This window comes from Arachis hypogaea, chromosome 14 (assembly GCF_003086295.3).
Source record: "Arachis hypogaea cultivar Tifrunner chromosome 14, arahy.Tifrunner.gnm2.J5K5, whole genome shotgun sequence".
Taxonomy (NCBI): Eukaryota; Viridiplantae; Streptophyta; class Magnoliopsida; order Fabales; family Fabaceae; genus Arachis; species Arachis hypogaea.
This window is the reverse complement of record NC_092049.1, coordinates 127,675,713-127,693,696: the sequence shown is the minus strand read 5'-3', so window position 1 is coordinate 127,693,696 and position 17,984 is coordinate 127,675,713. Positions and strand designations below refer to the sequence as shown.

Sequence of the window (17,984 nt, the reverse complement as noted above, 5' to 3'; positions counted from 1 at the left end):
CTACATTCATCTCCCCTCGATAAAATTGAGCGTGAAAAGCAGTTTCTAACTGATTCCATGTTGTGATCAAATTCGGTCTGAGATTTGAAAACCAAGTAAATGCATTCTTCGTCAACGAAGAAGAAAAAAACTTCATTTTCAATTTTTCATCATTAGCCAAGTTCCCAATCTCGACCAAATAACGAGCAACATGTTCAGTAGTCGATTCTCCGACTTCACCAGCAAATTTTGTGACTATTTTTGGATTTTTCACCCCTCTTGCACCTCAGCCATCTGAACAACTTGGGGAAAAGCAGATACAAAATATGGTCGATTCATAAAACCAACATTGAGCCCAAATCAATTTAAAACTTCTTCCACAATTCTAGTGACTTGATAACGTTCACCACCATGATTAGCACGTAATCTGGCTAAAACATCATCAGCATTTTGACCTCGGAGAATTACATAAGGGTTTTCTTGATTCAAAACATTGTTTTCATTTTGAAAAATATTTTCTACTCCTTCGTTATTTCCCCTGGCATCATGCCTTTCACCATCATCATAATCAACAATTCGAGCAATCCTCTCGACTTGTCTAGCAAGACGCTCAAATTTTGATTCGTGATCAGCCATCATATAATTCAGAATTGTAGTCATTTGTTGGGTCAATAAATTGACTAAGTCATGGTGATTTTTCTCCACTTGTTGTCGATATACTGCCATCGAATTAGCAGCATTCGACGTAGAGTCCACATTATAATCACGAGAATACTCAGAATATTGCTGTGGGTTTTGAGTATTATTAACTCCATTTGCATTCCCAAAGCGGATAGGCGGGATAAAACCACCCATCGGTAGGGTATAACCAGGAGGAAGACCATAGGGAGGCCAACCAGCGGTTAATGGAGGCTGATACGGTGGCGCAGGGCCACGTGGACGGATATTACGTCCAACATTTTCAATCTGAATAGTTGTAACTGCTATACTTTCAGTTCCAATTGCAGCCTCTAAACGTGAAGACACGTCGGCCTGTTGCACAGATACTGGTATGCTATCATTAGTGGATGAACCACCATTCACAATCGATATCTCATCAGCCATGTGAATGATTTTTCCACTCCGTAATCACATACACTAAGTGATACTGCAAAAAAGTTATTTGACGCACTTCAATTTAAAAACTGTCCCACCGGGCGTGCCAATTTGTTTTTTCGATTTTTAGCAAATCGATGGTGGTTCGATATCTAGTGGTCTGGGAGCGAAACCTACTCCTCTTTGCAGGTACCAGTTTTCTAAAAGTGCATCAAAGCGTCTTCGATTAGACTGGAATCGGGAATAAAAATAAATTAAAATTGATAAATCAAGAAAAAGAATAAAAAGGAAAGTTTTTGAAAAGAAAACATGTTGAAAACAGAAAAGTTTGCGTTGAAATTAAAAGAAAGCGATAAAATGCCTTTGACTGGATCAAAGGACCTTGAATTGGAAATCAATAATGCAAGAATGTAAATTGAACAACAACGAAGATAAAGAATACTTGAAAAATAAATTTACTTGAAATGTAAAGTTTACAGGAAGATAAATTGAAAGAATGAAAAGATGGAAGGAACTCTATAGAAAAGTTACTCGATTGCAGACTCAGAAATTTCCTGGGATGTGAGTGTGCTTGAGTGTTTTCTGAGTAAAAGTTCCAATCCTGATTTCCTAAGGTTTCCTAGTATTTATAATCAATCTTTAATAACTAACAATTAATTATGATTAATTACAATAAATTATAATTTTGAACTTTTCAAATGCTTTCCCCTTGGTAACTGCTCCCGCCACTTGACTGTAGACGTTTCCCATAATTTTCGCATGTGATAAAAGTCTTTAATTGTTCCACTACCGTGATTATTCGATCTACCTTTCGAATGCTTTATTCGATTCCCCATCTCGAATGACTTACTCGATTAGTCCTATCAAATTAACAAGTCACTCGAAGTCCAATTGGCGCTCATTATTTCCAACCCACGCTTACGCATACATCTTCTCGAGAAATTCTCCCTGACTCATTCCGAATCGATTTGCTTTTATCGAAAAATATTTTTCGATCAACAGTTATATCTATAGTAGAACATTGGGAGTCTCCAGTTTCTTTTGTTTGTTCCATATATGAACACCTATATGTTTTTTTCATTTTATAAATGAAATTAACTGACTTTGAAAAAAAATAGTAAAAAAACAAAATTTAAACAAATAAAATGATATCAACTATATTTAGGAGTTTTAGTTTTTAATGAAATGTGCAAACTCATTAATTTCAACTATATTGCTTCTTTTTTTTTCTTTTTTTCCCACCATAATAGTCATTGTTTATTACTCGTATAAGAAATGCCTAATATGGAGTTATGGACTATTACTGAGACTGAGAAAGAAAAGCTTATAAAGTTAAATTTCTTATCTAAAAGATGGTATCGAAGAGAAGTGATGAAACAATGGTTTTTAGTTACGACGACAAATTGAGTATCTGCTGATTGTTATTTCCAGGATGAGCTTGAACATTCTGATGGTGATTGGTAATGAAGACAGTGATTGGGATTTCGAGTATTCTAATTTCTAAGTTTTCAAACACTTAATGATTTGCATTGAAGTTTCTGAATGACATAGGCCGTTACATGCAGCCAGCAAGAGATAGCTTCATCTCTGCTATTCAATTAAATTCATTCACAATATGATTATACGATTGAATTCATTCCTATTTAATTATCAACCTCTACAAAACTTCACTGAAGCCAATCAATTTGATCATAGAATAATGCCTGCCAAATTGCATGGATTTATGTGCACTACATCATTGACGCAACATCTGTTGAAGCTGCAGCACTTGATTTCTTTGTTCTGGAGGAAGTAGATTTATCTGCTCTGGTGTGAGACTCATGACTTGTTGAAGCAGCGCCTTCTCCATCTCCGGTGTCAACTACACACGCTAGAGAATATCAAAACACTGAAGAACCATCCATACAAAATAAATGTTAATTCACAAAAATTACCGCAGGAGGCCGAAGTGGCTGATTAGAAGCGCCCATCAGACCAGGCACTACAGATGGTGGTCCTGGAGGTACAGAATGCGGTGTTGGGTTTTCTGAAGGACCAGGCATCCAAGAAGACCCTCTATCAACTTGCATTGCACTTCCAGCTTGACTGCCAAAATCAGGCCCTAAAGGCATATTCCCAACCTGATATGCAAACATAACTTAAAATACGAAAAATTCAACTATGTTTAATTTCAAATTCAATATACATGATCATAGCATCATGTGACTCAATACTGGGACACTAATGATATCGCTAGTGTAATAGAATTTTCCGTATCCGTCGGCTCACCCCCCCCCCCCCCTTGCTCTCAGTTACTCATCAAATGGTACTCAGTTAAATATAAGGCTCCCAAGTACTTTATTTTGGTATTTCTTCTGGTAAAATCTCAACAATCAACTTAGGTTTAAGGATCATTATGTGCACAAACAAGAGTCACATGTGGCAGAAAGAGAAAAATCATAAAATAAAAGAAAAATGAATTAAACAGGACTCCAACTAGAGTAAATCAAACCATTACTTCTGCTAAGAATTGCTTTGACGATATCTTAAATTGTCTAGTGAAGTAAACTAGAAAATATAACCATTTTACTCTACATGACGTACTCTGCAAGTAATTGGTATCAACTTTCCTATTCAATAATTCATTTGAGTCCAAGGCATATTTTCCCTTTAAAACAAAGGAGCAATGTTTTCTACTTTTCTTGTAAAAGCTACTGTACATATAACCCAAACTCATTTGCAACAGTTCTATTACTATACATATAGGTTAATGCCTAATAACACCTTATACAAAGACTTAGACTTAACATGAGACATGTGGGATCTGATTAGCCAAATAAAATTGATTCTAGTCAGGCATGCCAATGAACCAAGTGTTAAATTCATAAGGATGACAAAAAAATCATATAAATAGAAAGCACAAAAGAATGAATACCAGATAGAAACAAAATGTCAAAAAACCAATCAAGCCCCAAATATTTTTATAAGAATTCATGGTGCCCAAGCATGGTCATATGTCCTAATCAATTATAGTATGTGCATACCTGAAAACGTGATTGAGATGACTGTTGACTTGGAAGCAGGGGATTCTGCCCCTGTGGAAATGTAGGTCCACCACTTGCAGGAGGTTTTGTACCTGGCTGAAAATTTCATCAATAAAACAACATTATTACAATTCAACAAGTCATTGGATCATAAATTGTAAATTGAAATATTCAACTCACAAGAAACAAGGATTGCGAAAGATTGTGAGGAGCACCACCGTGTTGAAAACCTATATTGGCACCCGTTTGTGGAAGGTACTGGGAATGATAATTGGTTACTGAAGGTGGTCGGTGCTGTGGCGGCAACGGCGGTTGCGGAGGCATATGTGAAAATCCAGGTGTCTGCAAAGGTTGTGCAGATGAATGGGGCGAAGGGGTCAGTATGTTTGGAAGTTGTGATGATTGTGGAAGTGGCCCGGAAGACACTTGGGGAGCCAGATGTCCCTTGGGTTGCTGTGGCATTTGAGAAGAGTGTGCGGCCATCGGCTGAGATTGATGACTCATTGCAGGAACAGCAGTTGATGAGACCAGCGGCGGAGGTTGGTTCGGGTGTTTTCGTAGAGGAATCTGGGGTTGCGATACACCTGCTTGATCCTGAAAACCACCTTGCCCGGGCAATAAAGGGGCAGGCTGAATGTTTGGCTGCACCGGCGGCTGAGTGTTCTGCGGTAAAATTGGCTGAACTTTTGGAACCTAGAAGCAAACATTTTTCCACACCCTCAATGAACGAATTTCTACCAAAAGACGATTGTGAAACTGAAACTGAAATCGGAAAAACAAGTCGAAAGCATACCGTTTGAGGTGGTTGCACCATTCCTAGCATAATTTGTGCCTAGTTAAACAAAATAAAATGGGTAGTTTGAAGTTAAACAACGAATTGAGCTTGAAAGAACCACAAAGTGAATTGAAGAACTAGCACGAGTACACTTCAAAGAAACCTAGGGTATAATGTGAAGAGTCGAAAGTGTTCAAGATATCGATAATCCATTCTTGCAACTAGTATAATTAAATATAGAGTTTCATGTTATAAACCTAAAGCGCTCAATTATGAAATTACGTCAATAAGGAAAAAAGAGTTGCCATAATCAATAGAAACAGCAAAGCAATGAAATCAAAGGCATGTGAAGAACCTGGAAAAGAGCTTTGGTTAACATAGGGTTCTGGATGAGGATCTGCCTGGCTTGTTGCTGGTTCTGTTCGATGAGATTCTTCATCTGAGACATTATATCGTAAAGTTGGTTCTTCGACATTCCGGCAAGGTTGGCTGTTAAACCGTCGCCGCTGATCCGTTTCTCCGACATTCCTGAACGTGGCAGCACTGACCAGCTCACCACGAAGACGACAACAGACGATTAAGAGAGTGATGAGGATAATCTTAGGAGGGTATTTTTATTTGAAAAAGATTGTTGCGTGGGATCCGGAGGTTAAGTGAAAAGTACACTAAAAAAATATATTTAGTTCGCGTTTTTACCAAAAATTTTAATTTATATGTGTTTTAGTATAGGACATCCCTTCTAAAAACGATGAGTGTACTTTTTATGTTTGCAATAATAATTTTACTAGAGGAGATTTGAATGTTTGCAATGAGGCAGAGAATAAGATGAAATTATTCCATCATGTTGGTAAGCTCCATCAATAGTAGAGTATATTAAAAAAAAAATTCAAAAATAGATTTGGATCTGGTCTGGAGATAAATATTATCAGAGGTTAGAGATTTATGGCCAATCTACTAATATAGTTGTTCACTTAGAAAAGAGTATTTACACTTGCAGGTTCTGAAAAATAAAAGGTAAAATTTGCACTTAAATAATTGTTAGATTGATAAATTTGTAGCATGGTTGTTGTGTTATCACTAATTAGTATTTTTCTTTATAGATATGCCATGTATCCATGCAAGTGCAGCCATATCTAGGATTAATCGAAATCTTGAGAATTATTATCATTATTGGCTGATTATAGAGATCTATAGAGCTACGTATATACACTTTTTTAATCCAATTTCAGGATAGGATCTTTAGAAGAAATCTCAGTATATAGGCCTCTTGCACCCAAAATCAGAAGAAAGCCATGTCCATTAACCAAAAACAGAAAGAAAGATGTCGATGAAGAGTCTTCTGGTAGTAAGAAAGCAAAAACTTTCACCAAATTAAAAAGGCAATACAAAAAATTCATTTGCACTTACTGTGATATTAAAGGACACACCAAAAAGAGTTGCTCCCATAAGAAGGCAAATGATATTGCCGGTGCTCTTGTTGCTGCTGTAGCAGCTATTGTTGCCTCCTCAAAAATTGCGAATGCTAGAGTTATCCGAGTATAACCAACGCTGTCACTGCTGACCATCAACTTGGTGAGGTTGAGGCTAATATTGTTGATAATCCTCTTGAAAATATTGATAAAGCACAACTTTCAGAGATTAAACTCACCCAACCCACATATTCTCAACTAGAAATTCAGGAATAGATAATATTAAGCTTGTTATTTGCATTTTTACATGTCTTAATATGCATAATGTGGTACTCAACAATCTCACACATACAATTCATTTCTAGATGTGTCCATCAGACCCATCTTCACCTTCACCTTCACAGCAGGTGATAAGGTTTCCACTCCCTAGCAACTGACAAGGCTTGAAAAGCTGCCACTTAAGAAAAAAATAATACCGAGTGGACTCAATGCAAGGCGCAAGTTCTAGGACAGTTGCACACTTGGCAGAATTTTTAAATTTTGTTCCCACTCCAGGCTTCAAACTACCATGAAAGAAAAAGTTTATAACTTAAGGTGTTTGGAACATATTGTGTTTCCAATATTTTGTACAAATCCTTTTCAAACTATGTTATTTTGAGATTATATTATCAGGTGTTGTGTTTTGATTTGGAAAAACTTAATTATTATTGATGATATTCTAAACATCACTTTTGATGTATTATAGCAGTTAATGCTATTGCTACTTGAATACTATGATTAATTACTATGACTTTTAGTTAATATGTTTAAAGTTTGTTTGTTTAATTATTTTGGTATATTACAACAATTAATCTATTACTATGATTAATATATATAGCCAATGAGTTAACTTATTTGTAATTTGCATATTTTATTTTTTATTTCAGAAACACAGCTTTCACAATAGACATGGTTTATCATTTCATTGCAAATAAATATATCTCAAACTTTAATTATCATTTTCTCTTTCATAGACCATAACCTACATCCATATAAATAAACCACACCATCTCTTTCCAATGGTCTGAAACACAAAAAAAATCAGAAAAAAAAAAAATTTGAAAGGAAAAACAATATAGAACTAAAATAGATATTCAACTAACTCACATTATAATTAGGATATCCATAAAATAGTTTTTCTGGATTCACGTTTGTACTAGACCAACGAAGAATGGGTTGCATCCCACAATCACAGAATTTTTCCTCCTCGGCCATGATGTGCATTCCTCACCCCACTACCATGTGAACGACATCTACTAGAGCTTTAGGAAGTTTCGTGCTCCTCCTCAACATCCTCCCTAACTCACCACAAACAGGTTCAATTTGGAAGATTTGGGTTACTTTCTAGGTTTTAAAGTTCAAATCCGATATTCCTGGAGGCTAAATTGATGCCTATAAGAATTTCGTCATGTCATATAACAATTAAAAGTATCAGGTGTTAATTAAACGTGACACATTCACTCCAATGTTGGAGATGGACGAAAGAGCTAATTTGAGTCCCACATTAAAATTTGAAAGTACAATTTGAATCATTTAAAAATTTGAAGGCTAAACTTAGTTAGAAATCAAATTTCAAAAATTATTTTGAGTATTAATTTCTAATTACAACAGATATGATTTATGAATAGTGTGTGAGGATTTGATTTTAATGATAAATTTAAAAATGAAAAAAAATTAATCATTAATTATTTTAACAAACCATTTTTATGTAAATAATTTATTTTATTAATTAACTAATTAGTGATAATGATTCTTAAGAAGTTAGATATGACTTAAATAAGTTTTAATTTTTTAAAAAAATATGCATAATTTAGAGTTTTAGACTAAAACAAAAAAAAAAACATATTTTAGTCAATTATATATTTATATTATTGAAATAAACATAACTATATAGTATAAATGTATGAATATTAAATTAACATAAAAAGTAAGACAATTGAAAATTCAGGATTAATTTGAGACCTAAAACAAATTTACTCCAAAGAGAAATGGTAAAAATTCAACCAATTCTTTTAGAGGCTCACTTTTTGCCTTTTACTGTGTTGCCGGATAAGATAGGAATATAAGATAATAGGAGCAGAGAATAAATTAGTAGTTCTTTTGGATTTTGCACATCACCATAACTAACAAACGTGAATTTTTCTTCATTCATACACTAAAAATGAGTTTATGCATTGCAAAGCATCGGCGAGGTGAAAACTAGAAGGTAATAGCAGAAGGGACATCGTGTAACGGATGACCCTTCCTATTTCTTTCCATGATTTTGCGTGCAAGCGATACTTGCTTGCCTACCACGAATATGAATGCCTTCCCCACACCCTTGGCGCCTCTCGCCGTTCTTCCGACACGCCTCACATATTCGCTTGGATCCCTCGGGAAGTCGAACAGTATCACGTGCTCCACTCCCCAAAAGTCTATTTCCCTTGATGCTTTGCACTCAACAACCCTCCTTACTTACATCATTATCAGAATAAACAACTCTAAATGCAAGACTTAGTTTAAAATAGATGAATACCGGTCCGTGCAAACCATAAACTGGGACACTTGTTTTGACGGTGAACGTGCAAACTCCTTCATACTGGCAAGCCTTGATTCCTGTGTCATGGCAGCATGGAAAGGTAGAACTTGTATAACTGCTCCCTTTCTATCTATACGCTTTAATGCATTCTCTACTTTTCTGCATGTTTCAATCTGCAAATTATTTCCAGATAATTATAAACCAAATAAAATAAATAAAAAGAAAAAGATAATCGTAACAAACATTCAATATTGTATAAATAGGAATTGAAATACTTTGTTGCAAAACACAATAGTTCTTGGAACAGGCCGTTCCTCTGCAAGCTGCAGAAGAGCAGATTTCTTGTTCAGAAATGCTGTATCAGTAGTTTTTTCTTGCCCATCTTCTCCACTGCAATCTACTATGATCTGAACAAATGAGAAAATTATCAGCATGGCCATTTACCGTGAATTTTATGATTCTTTAAAATGGTACAAGATTCAATTATCAATTCTGTTTATATTGGAAATATCACTTGCATTATAAGTTTATAATATGATTTATAAAGGGCATTATATGTTACATGGCTTTGACACCAAAATGAACAAGCATTTCTAGAATATAAAGAAACCAATTTTATATTTTTGAAGCTGCAGTGACATATCCTATATCACAGAACAAAGTAAATAAAGCTGAAGAACAAGTCACAGTCCAGCAATGGTTTCTCATGCTCAACTCATACAGGAATACTGATTCCAGTTTTCTCAACTGGAATGTACCTCTTCAAGGCGTGGGCTTATTCGGTGCATACTAGGTCCCATGATCATTTCACAATCGGGGAAAATTTCAACCAGTTTGCTGTAAACATCTCTTGGTAGAGTTGCAGTCACAAATAAGTATTGTGTAGTTATGGGTGAGGAATTGATCAAGCTTTGAAGAGCCACTTCGAAATCCTCATCACCATAGAGAATATCTACCTCATCCAAAACAACACTGCAACAAATTATTATAGTTAGGTCAAATTATACAATTGGAAAACAAAATATCATTAATTCTACAAATATTCAGAGTGGAACTAACGGGCATAGAAATCTAGTACATGTTATTAGGGACTTCGCTAAAAGATATTCCAAGGGTATTTGTTAAGAAGATGATAATGAAAATTTTTTAAGGTTTTGAAGTACTCAATGTATTGGAAACAAAAAATTTAATTGTTGAAATAGAAAAGTTTGTTATCCCAATGGTTATATATCTGCAGTAGCTAACATCTATTCCAGATATCAAACATTGTTCAAGTTTCAACACCAACAGAATGTAAATTCCACATATTGGATGCTTTATGCATGTTGATAGCAGATTAAGCTAACTCCAACCGTGGGTTAGGTCAGCAAAATCATAATTATGGCATTAATAATGGCATCATTGTTAGTTTAATGATAAAACAAACATAGCAGAATATTGACATTACCAACGGTATTTAATAATTCAATCCAAACGAGATCAACTTTTACCATCTTAGATTTGTTAACTACAAGAAGCCTTCCTTCATAAGAAACAAAAAACGGCCAGGTGTAGCTATTAATACATCAACACCCTGTTGTAAAGTTTCCAGTTGAGTTCTTTGTCGAAAGCCACCTGTGACAACCATAGATTTAAATGGAACCCCAGATCTAGACAGTGATCGACAATTATCTAAGACCTGCAAGCAATTTTTGACAAACAAAAGTTATACCACTCTCCAAATGATGAAACTGCACATCTTTTTCTAAACTTGTGTTTGTGCAGTCAGATGATTGGCATGGTCCTGCATACTCATAATCCACGAGTATTATGATTTTAGGGCTTGAGTTTCAAATGCTAAAAAGTAAATACTATCATGTGAAATAATGAGACATACTTTGAATCCCAAGTAGAAACTATTATTGGATTTCTTGTAACCTCATATTTTGAAATTACCCAAAAAGTAACTAAAAATTTAAGACAAGTCCTTGAATAACCAACATGATTCTAAACAATAATGTAGAAACAAGGTAATCTTCCTTTTTGGTTTCATGGGCTACTTTCTTGTTCTCCTATTCTGTTATGTTCTTTAACATGGTAAAAAATGTTAAAAGTGGTCCAATGACTTGAAAGTGAATATTTGTTTTAATGGGGCTCAATAGGAGAAGCAAAACAACCTGGGAATCTAATTCAGCTGTTGGTGCTAGTATGACAACTCTAGGAGCTTGAGGAGTGGATTTACTATGTCCTTCTAGTTCTTCTTGCCTAAGACGCTGAATTATTGGTGCAAGATATGCTAAAGTCTTTCCAGAACCACTTTGGTCAGCTATACTACAAGTCTTTCCAGCAATAACAGGTGCAAATGCCATGGCCTACACGAAATCAAATTATAGAGTATAGAAATCAGCCACAGCATAAAAACTAAAAAGCAATCACACAGTTTACAATTTATATCATAGTTACATGAATTCACTAATTAGATAATCTAGAGTTAATCCTCAAAGTTGTCCTTGAACTTGCAGTCGAGCCTCAATGTCATCCCTAAACTTAAAATTGCCCTAAATTTGTCCCTGAACTTAACAACGGTCGTCCCTGAAATACTTTTCGATGACGAAATGATGACGTGGTTGGACGGAGGCCACGCTGGAAGCTGCGCTGGACTGGTAAAATAATGTGTTTCATTTTTTGCGCCCAAATAGAACATCAACGACATCATTTAGGGTATTTTGAGGAGTTTTAACATGTTGGAGATAAAACCCGGAGAAAACGAAAGCTAGCCCGTTCTGGTTGTTATGTCTGGCAAGAATGTCTAGGTTCCTTAATCCAAATCCAAATTTGGGAGAAGCTAAGCTAGCTGACCTTTTGAGAGAAAAGGAAATAGCTACACCGAAGGATTCGGTTCGTCTGTTCATTGAAGTAAAGCAAGCTTCATGGATCGACCCGCTTTTTGTCTTTGATCCCCAATATGAGTGAGACCAAGATGGTTGATTGGAGTGCCACAATTTCGCTTCCTCGGGGCCTGATATTTTGAGGGGTTTTAACATGTTGGAGTTAAAATCCCTTAAAATACCCTAAAGGATGTCATTTATATTATATTTGGGCGCCAAAAATGAAATGGCGACATTTTACCATTGCAGCATAGCTTTTAGCATGGCCTCCGTCTAACCACGTCATTATTTTGTCACCGGAAAGTACCTTAACAACGGTCGTTGTTAAGTTCAGAAATAAATTTAGGACAATTTTAAATTTAGAAACGATGACTCGGCTGGAAGTTCAGGGCCACTTTGAGTATTAATTTGATAATCTATTGCATAAGAATTCGTGCGTACCACGTACTGTTTCATCTGCGTAACTGAACATGTGTATATTTTTCACATAAAATATTTATATCATATCCCATGCCAGATTTCTATGTAACTATGATTCACATAACACTGAATAAATGAGAGCCACACTCCAACAATGAAAGAAGTACCTGTACATTGGAAGGGCGCGGGAAAGAGAGCTTTTGGAGTGATTGGATGAGGTAGTCAGCGCAGCCTAGTTCCCTGAAGGACTTGACACTGAAGAAGCTGGTGTCGGGAGCGAGCTTCTGAGAATTAAGAGAACGGAAGGATCCTCCAGCGTCCCCTCATCCTCCTCTTGAACGAGGGTTTGGCGATGAATCATGTGGTCGACCATCGTCAGTGCTTCTGTTTTTGTGCTGCTTAGACCTGTGGACGAGAGCTTTGACTTTCTCAGTTTTCAGTCTTCCGAAACTCCGGCTTATTGAGGATGAGGACGAATCAATGCTTGTTGTGATGCCTGCCAGTGTCCAACCATAATAACAAATAAAATAACAAATATATGTTAGCAAAAATGTCATCCCAACCACATGTTTGTATGAATGCATGAGAGGGAGAGGGGGAGAGAGAGGATGCCTGCCGCTGTCCAACCATAATAACAAATAACAAATATATGTTGGCAAAAATGTCATCCCGACCACATGTTTGAATGAATGCACGAGAGAGAGACAGACAGAGAGAGAAGAGACCATTGTCTTGTTGCTGAGAGGAGGAGAAGGCGGTGGCAATGGTGGCGATGGAGGGAGTAGTGCGCCAAGGAGAAATCAGCAAAGGCCTTTGAGAGAGTGATGGCCAGTACCACCACCACCATCGTCTGGAATTGTAATTGGAACTGGGACCAAGGTTGCGAGAACCGAACCGGTTATTGAACCGGTCGAGTGACTGGTTCAATAGTTCAATGATCTTACCGAGATCGAATTTTGGTTGAATCGGTTTAATTAAATATACAATAAAATTATTAAAAATTTAATATACAATTTCAAATATTCAAATTCAATGATTTCTAAACTAATAAAATTCAAAGTTTTACAATTTCACATCATAACTTATTCATATTTATCATTAAAAATTCACAAAATAAAAATTTCTAATTAACTTCTAAGCTCTAATCAAGTAAACAGCAGCAATATTCATCACATCAGCAACAAAGATTTAGAATAAAAAATTTCAACAATAACTTTAATAATCAAGTAATCACCAACAATGAAAAACACAAACTTACACAAAAATTCAAACCATCAGCAATAAAGAATTCAGAATCACAAAAAATTTCAACAAAGACTTCTAATTAAGTATCAACAACATCTCAGAATCCAAAAACTAAAAAACTAAGCAAAGAATCCAAACTCAGCATCGAAACTAAATTTAGAATCACATAAGCAACCACCCCAACTAAGAACACAATCTCAACTCATAATCTAGTACACAAACTCAATTCAGAATCTTAGAATTTGAAATTGAGAACTCTGTGATTCTTCCATCTTCAACATACAACCAAAAAAAATTAGTCATCAACAACATTTATTCGGCAAAAAATATTCAACCGAATCATTCAATTCAACTATTATTCCACAAAATCAGCAACTCCGAATCAGTAAACCCGGCAACTCAGAATAGGTATTATCAGAAAAAGTACAAAACAAAAAAAAATTGAAACAGCAGTGCCTACCGGTGGCGAGGGAGGAATGGGAAGTAACGGCGACGAGGAAGGGAAGTTAGCTCGGAGCCTCGGACAGAGAGCAGACCTTCGCGACAGAGACGACCGAGCTCGAACAGAGAGAGAGAGAGAAGGGATGACGACCAAGCAACCCTACGTTACGGCGACTGCGAGGCGACGAGCTGGATGTAGACTTTCGGGCAACGGCAAGGAGAAGAGGAACGATGCGATGAGGGCCGAGCTGCAGACCTTCCACAAGCAACGACAGCACCCACGGTCTGTCCCCGTCGGCGGCAACAGCTCCTGTGTAAAACTGGACAACTGCAAGAAAGACAAGACAATCGCTGAATTTTTCAAGAGCCATTGCATTCAAAGTTGATTTGCAACTCTTGCATCTAAGAGTAGCATTCCATGAACACAAAGGAAATGTGTTGGGTACACTCAGAGATTGTCGTGCCGCACTCTCTGTGGACCCTAACCACCAAAAATGATGGAATCAAGGTTACGAGAATCGAACCGATCATTGAATCAGTCGAGTTACTGGTTTAATAGTTCAATCGGAGTCGAACCATAATTAAATCGATTTAATTAAATATATAATTAAATTATTAAAAATTTAATATATAATTTCAAATATACAAATTCAATAATTTTTAAATTAATAATCCTCTCAAGTCGAGAAAGAAGGGCAAACAAGAAGTGGCACTACAAACCAACTTCTAAAAACTAGAGTTCATGCATGCATGGGTTCAAACACCTGACAAAACCCTTACAATCAAGATGATGACTTTGGTCTTTTTCCCATTACACACAAACTGAAACATCGGTCAATATTCAGCAGATAGAAGATTATAGGAACAGATAAACAAAGATAATACATAAACATGTTCCTCTTAATTAGACTCATTTGTTTCAAAATAAATAAATATATAGATAAAGTAGTTCATCGAAAATTCTATGTATATAGACAAATTATCTAAAATAAATTAATTTTTTAATTACTACTTTTTTTTAAATTGATAGTTATTTTGAAACCAAGTTAAACTAAAACGAATTAATTAATTTGCAAGAGTGAGATCATTCATCTCTCGTAATTGAAGGAATGCAACTTCAACTCCTTACAATGGCTCATTTTTTTGGTCCATTTTGTTTTTCTTCAGCATAGCTTTCATGGCTTCAGCTTGGAACAAAACAGGAAAAGCAATACCATACTTGATGAACATAATACAAGCATTCATGTAATAGAAAACAACAAAAGCAATACCATACTTCCAATTAAGTATTTAACAAAAGTCTTCCAATCAAATATTCAACAACACAAATCCAGAATTCAAAAATAGAAAACTCAGCATCAAAAGTCAGGAAATCCAAAAACAGAAAAATTAAGCATATAAGCAAGATTCATAATCATATAAGCAACAACGCAACTCGAAACAGAAAAATCCAAACTCAGCATCCAAACTAAATTCAGAATCATATATAAGCAACAACCCAACTCAAAACAGAATCCCAACTCAGAATCTAATACACAAACTGAACTCAGAATCAAGGTTCAGAAAACTGAACCGGTCATAATCGCTCTAGCTATTGGTTCACTGGTTTAGTGGTTCAACTGGTTTAACTATGGTTTAACCGAAATAACCGTTTTATAGTAAAAAAAATAAGTAAAACATAAATAAACACACTAAAACATAACTATAGTCTAATATAAACTTTAAAATATCATCCAAATTAAAAGTACTACATTAACCACAATGTTGTAATCTCATCTAAGTACAAACTTAAAAGTCAAATAAATAGCAAATGAAACAACCAAACATGAAATGTCAACATCGAAGTTTGTCATTAATAATTAAAATCCGCAAAAATTTGCTCCAGATTTACCGACAACCTAATAACAGCTATAGAAGATATAGTGAATGAAAATCCTGTGAGCAAAAATTTAAAGGCTGAGGAGAGCTATGAAAATAGCAACAGAAGGCTAGAGATTAATGATGAAGGAATTAGCCAAGCTAACCAAACTCACCCATCTGAGGTGCCAGAAGAAAGCAATATTGTTGTTCAAGACCATGAACTATTGGAGGAAGATCAAGATAACACCAATAAACTCCAAAACACAAGCTGTATAGGTAGTGAAGATCTTAACATGAGCAAGGAAACAAAGCACCAGACAATGGAGCAAGATGATGAGCAGCTGAGAAAGATTAAACCGTGAAAACCAAATTTATTCCTTAGTATCATCTTTCAACAACACATGATTTCACAATTTAAAACCTTATTCACCAGCTTCTCTTCTAACTCATCTGGAATATGCGCAAATGCACTTCACAGTATCCAAATATCCAAATACAACAACCCAATAATCTCAAGTTCTCAACTCTCAAGGACAACAATAGGTATACAATAAAAAAAATTAACAACGGAAGACAAAAGCAGAACCATAACAGAATCAAACAAAATCAGTCAATCACTGTAAAAACTAAAATTCAAAATAGAAATTAAAGAAAATAGAACTACAAACTATCAATCCTAAACTACAGACAACAATAATTGAAGAAGAAAAATAAAAAATCAGTACACAAATTAAAAATAAAAAATTATTAATTAACAATAATAAAAAATTATTTAACCTAGGAATTCACAGATTAATTAACAATTATTCAACCCATAAAGCCATAACAAGTTCCAGATTATTCAACAATTATTGTTAAAAAAATAGTAAAATGCCTAGAAGAACAGAGCTGGCAACGGAGGCAGGAACAGAGCTTACGACGGAGGAACAGAGATGGCACCGGCGAAGGTAGAACAGAGCTTCGCTATGGAGGCAGGAGGCGAGCCCGGCGACCGTGCTTCCACTGCTGAGAGTCTGAGACGTTAGCTGAGTGAGGGACTGAGTGAGCTTCGAGGCTCTAACCGGCGACGGCGTCAGGAGCAGTTCGACGGCTAAACGAAAGGGAGGGACTGAGCTCGCCGGCGTTGCAGCTCGAGGGTGATGGGAGGGACGAGGGAGGGAGTGTGTGCTAGTTAGGGTTGGTAAGGATTTTTTTGGGGGGGGGGGGGAGGACTCCAAAAAACCGGACCGATTCATCCGATTTACTGGTTAATCGCTGATTCAATCAAATTTTCACTAATTTTGGGTGTCAACTAGATCGATCTAACAATTGATTCTCAGTTAACCTAATTAAATCGTCCGATTCGATTTTTAAAACATTGGTTGGAACTGCACATCAGAGTTAATAGCCATGATGACATACTTAAAAAGTCAACAACACTTTTGTGTGTGTATTTTTTTTGGAAATAGAACATGTAATGTAACATTAGCTTGTAAGAAATAGTGATCAGTTTACACACCATGAAGAAAAAGAGAGAGAATATACACATAAATTTAGGTATAGCAAAAATTTGTGTGCTGTGCTTTAAAATTTTGTGTGTTATTGTTCAAAAATTTGTGTAATATGTGCAAAAATTTGTGTGCTATATCGATAAATTTGTGTGCTATATAAAGGGCTTTTTTATTGAAATAAATAAAGAAAAAATATTAATTCTTTAAATACGCATGCATGAAACTAATTTCCAAAATACGCAGCTTCATCTCATGCAAATCACCCACGAAATGGGTTTACCCACCAATTCCGAGCAGCCGCCCACGAAATGGAGACATTGCCTGACAAAAGAGGCGTTAAAGTCCAACTCAACCATGGCATCCGCGAGATGGGATATATCAATGGCGGCAGAAGCGAAATGGCCATGTCACCTGCGGCGCCCACGAATTGGACCAAGGCGTGTCTGGCACATGCGAAATGGAGCATCTCCTTTGCGGCACCCACGAAATGCGCACACCAATGGCGGCAGCTACGAAATGGTATGGGTTTCAGGTGAAGGCTGCAAGGTTTCAATGCTCCAGTCGTACAAGCATGCATTGGGTGCATGGGGTGGCATGGTTGGGGTTGATGAATTGGTGTGTATATAAAGGGAAGACGGGTAGGGGACCAAGTGTTGCATGCATTGAAAATTAGTGGAAGAGAGGGTTAAGAAGTATAAACCGTGGAGAAGAAAAAAAAATAAAAAGTTTGTTTGGGTTAATATTTTTGTGTTGTGATTTGAATAGAAAAGTGTAACATAGGCAATGGTGGTGGTATTAACGTGGAAGAAAATCTTAATCGGTT

General features: G+C 36.0%; 3 protein-coding genes across 10 annotated transcripts; all 3 read right to left on the bottom strand.

Moving 5' to 3' along the window:
• Window positions 1–2,571: 2,571 nt before the first annotated feature.
• On the bottom strand, window positions 2,572–5,715 carry LOC112744082 (cleavage stimulating factor 64). The gene is made up of 6 exons (XM_025793565.3): window positions 5,228–5,715; window positions 4,891–4,929; window positions 4,278–4,790; window positions 4,098–4,193; window positions 3,009–3,194; window positions 2,572–2,935 (listed from the first exon to the last, which is right to left on the bottom strand). Exons 1-6 carry the CDS (start codon window positions 5,396–5,398, stop codon window positions 2,810–2,812), a joined length of 1,131 nt encoding a protein of 376 aa, XP_025649350.1. The 5' UTR covers window positions 5,399–5,715; the 3' UTR covers window positions 2,572–2,809.
• A 2,725-nt stretch (window positions 5,716–8,440) lies between these two features.
• On the bottom strand, window positions 8,441–17,120 carry LOC112744080 (DEAD-box ATP-dependent RNA helicase 50-like). 8 transcript variants are annotated; one of them, XM_072214911.1, is made up of 10 exons: window positions 16,589–16,923; window positions 15,845–15,939; window positions 12,851–14,139; window positions 12,293–12,621; window positions 10,995–11,189; window positions 10,550–10,621; window positions 10,329–10,452; window positions 9,597–9,810; window positions 9,114–9,245; window positions 8,441–9,011 (listed from the first exon to the last, which is right to left on the bottom strand). In XM_072214911.1, exons 8-10 carry the CDS (start codon window positions 9,642–9,644, stop codon window positions 8,814–8,816), a joined length of 378 nt encoding a protein of 125 aa, XP_072071012.1. In that variant the 5' UTR covers window positions 9,645–9,810; window positions 10,329–10,452; window positions 10,550–10,621; window positions 10,995–11,189; window positions 12,293–12,621; window positions 12,851–14,139; window positions 15,845–15,939; window positions 16,589–16,923; the 3' UTR covers window positions 8,441–8,813. The 8 variants fall into 8 exon arrangements, with proteins under 8 accessions (XP_072071012.1, XP_072071011.1, XP_072071009.1 ...); XM_072214910.1 differs by lacking the exon at window positions 15,845–15,939 and having other exon boundaries at window positions 16,589–17,098; XM_072214908.1 differs by lacking the exons at window positions 10,550–10,621; window positions 15,845–15,939 and having other exon boundaries at window positions 10,329–10,516; window positions 12,851–13,064; window positions 13,831–14,139; window positions 16,589–17,098.
• Window positions 10,346–11,991, bottom strand: LOC140173048 (DEAD-box ATP-dependent RNA helicase 50-like). Its single transcript, XM_072215963.1, has 3 exons — window positions 11,947–11,991; window positions 10,995–11,189; window positions 10,346–10,516 (listed from the first exon to the last, which is right to left on the bottom strand). The coding sequence occupies exons 1-3, from the start codon at window positions 11,989–11,991 to the stop codon at window positions 10,346–10,348; spliced, it is 411 nt and encodes a 136-aa protein (XP_072072064.1).
• Window positions 17,121–17,984: the final 864 nt, after the last annotated feature.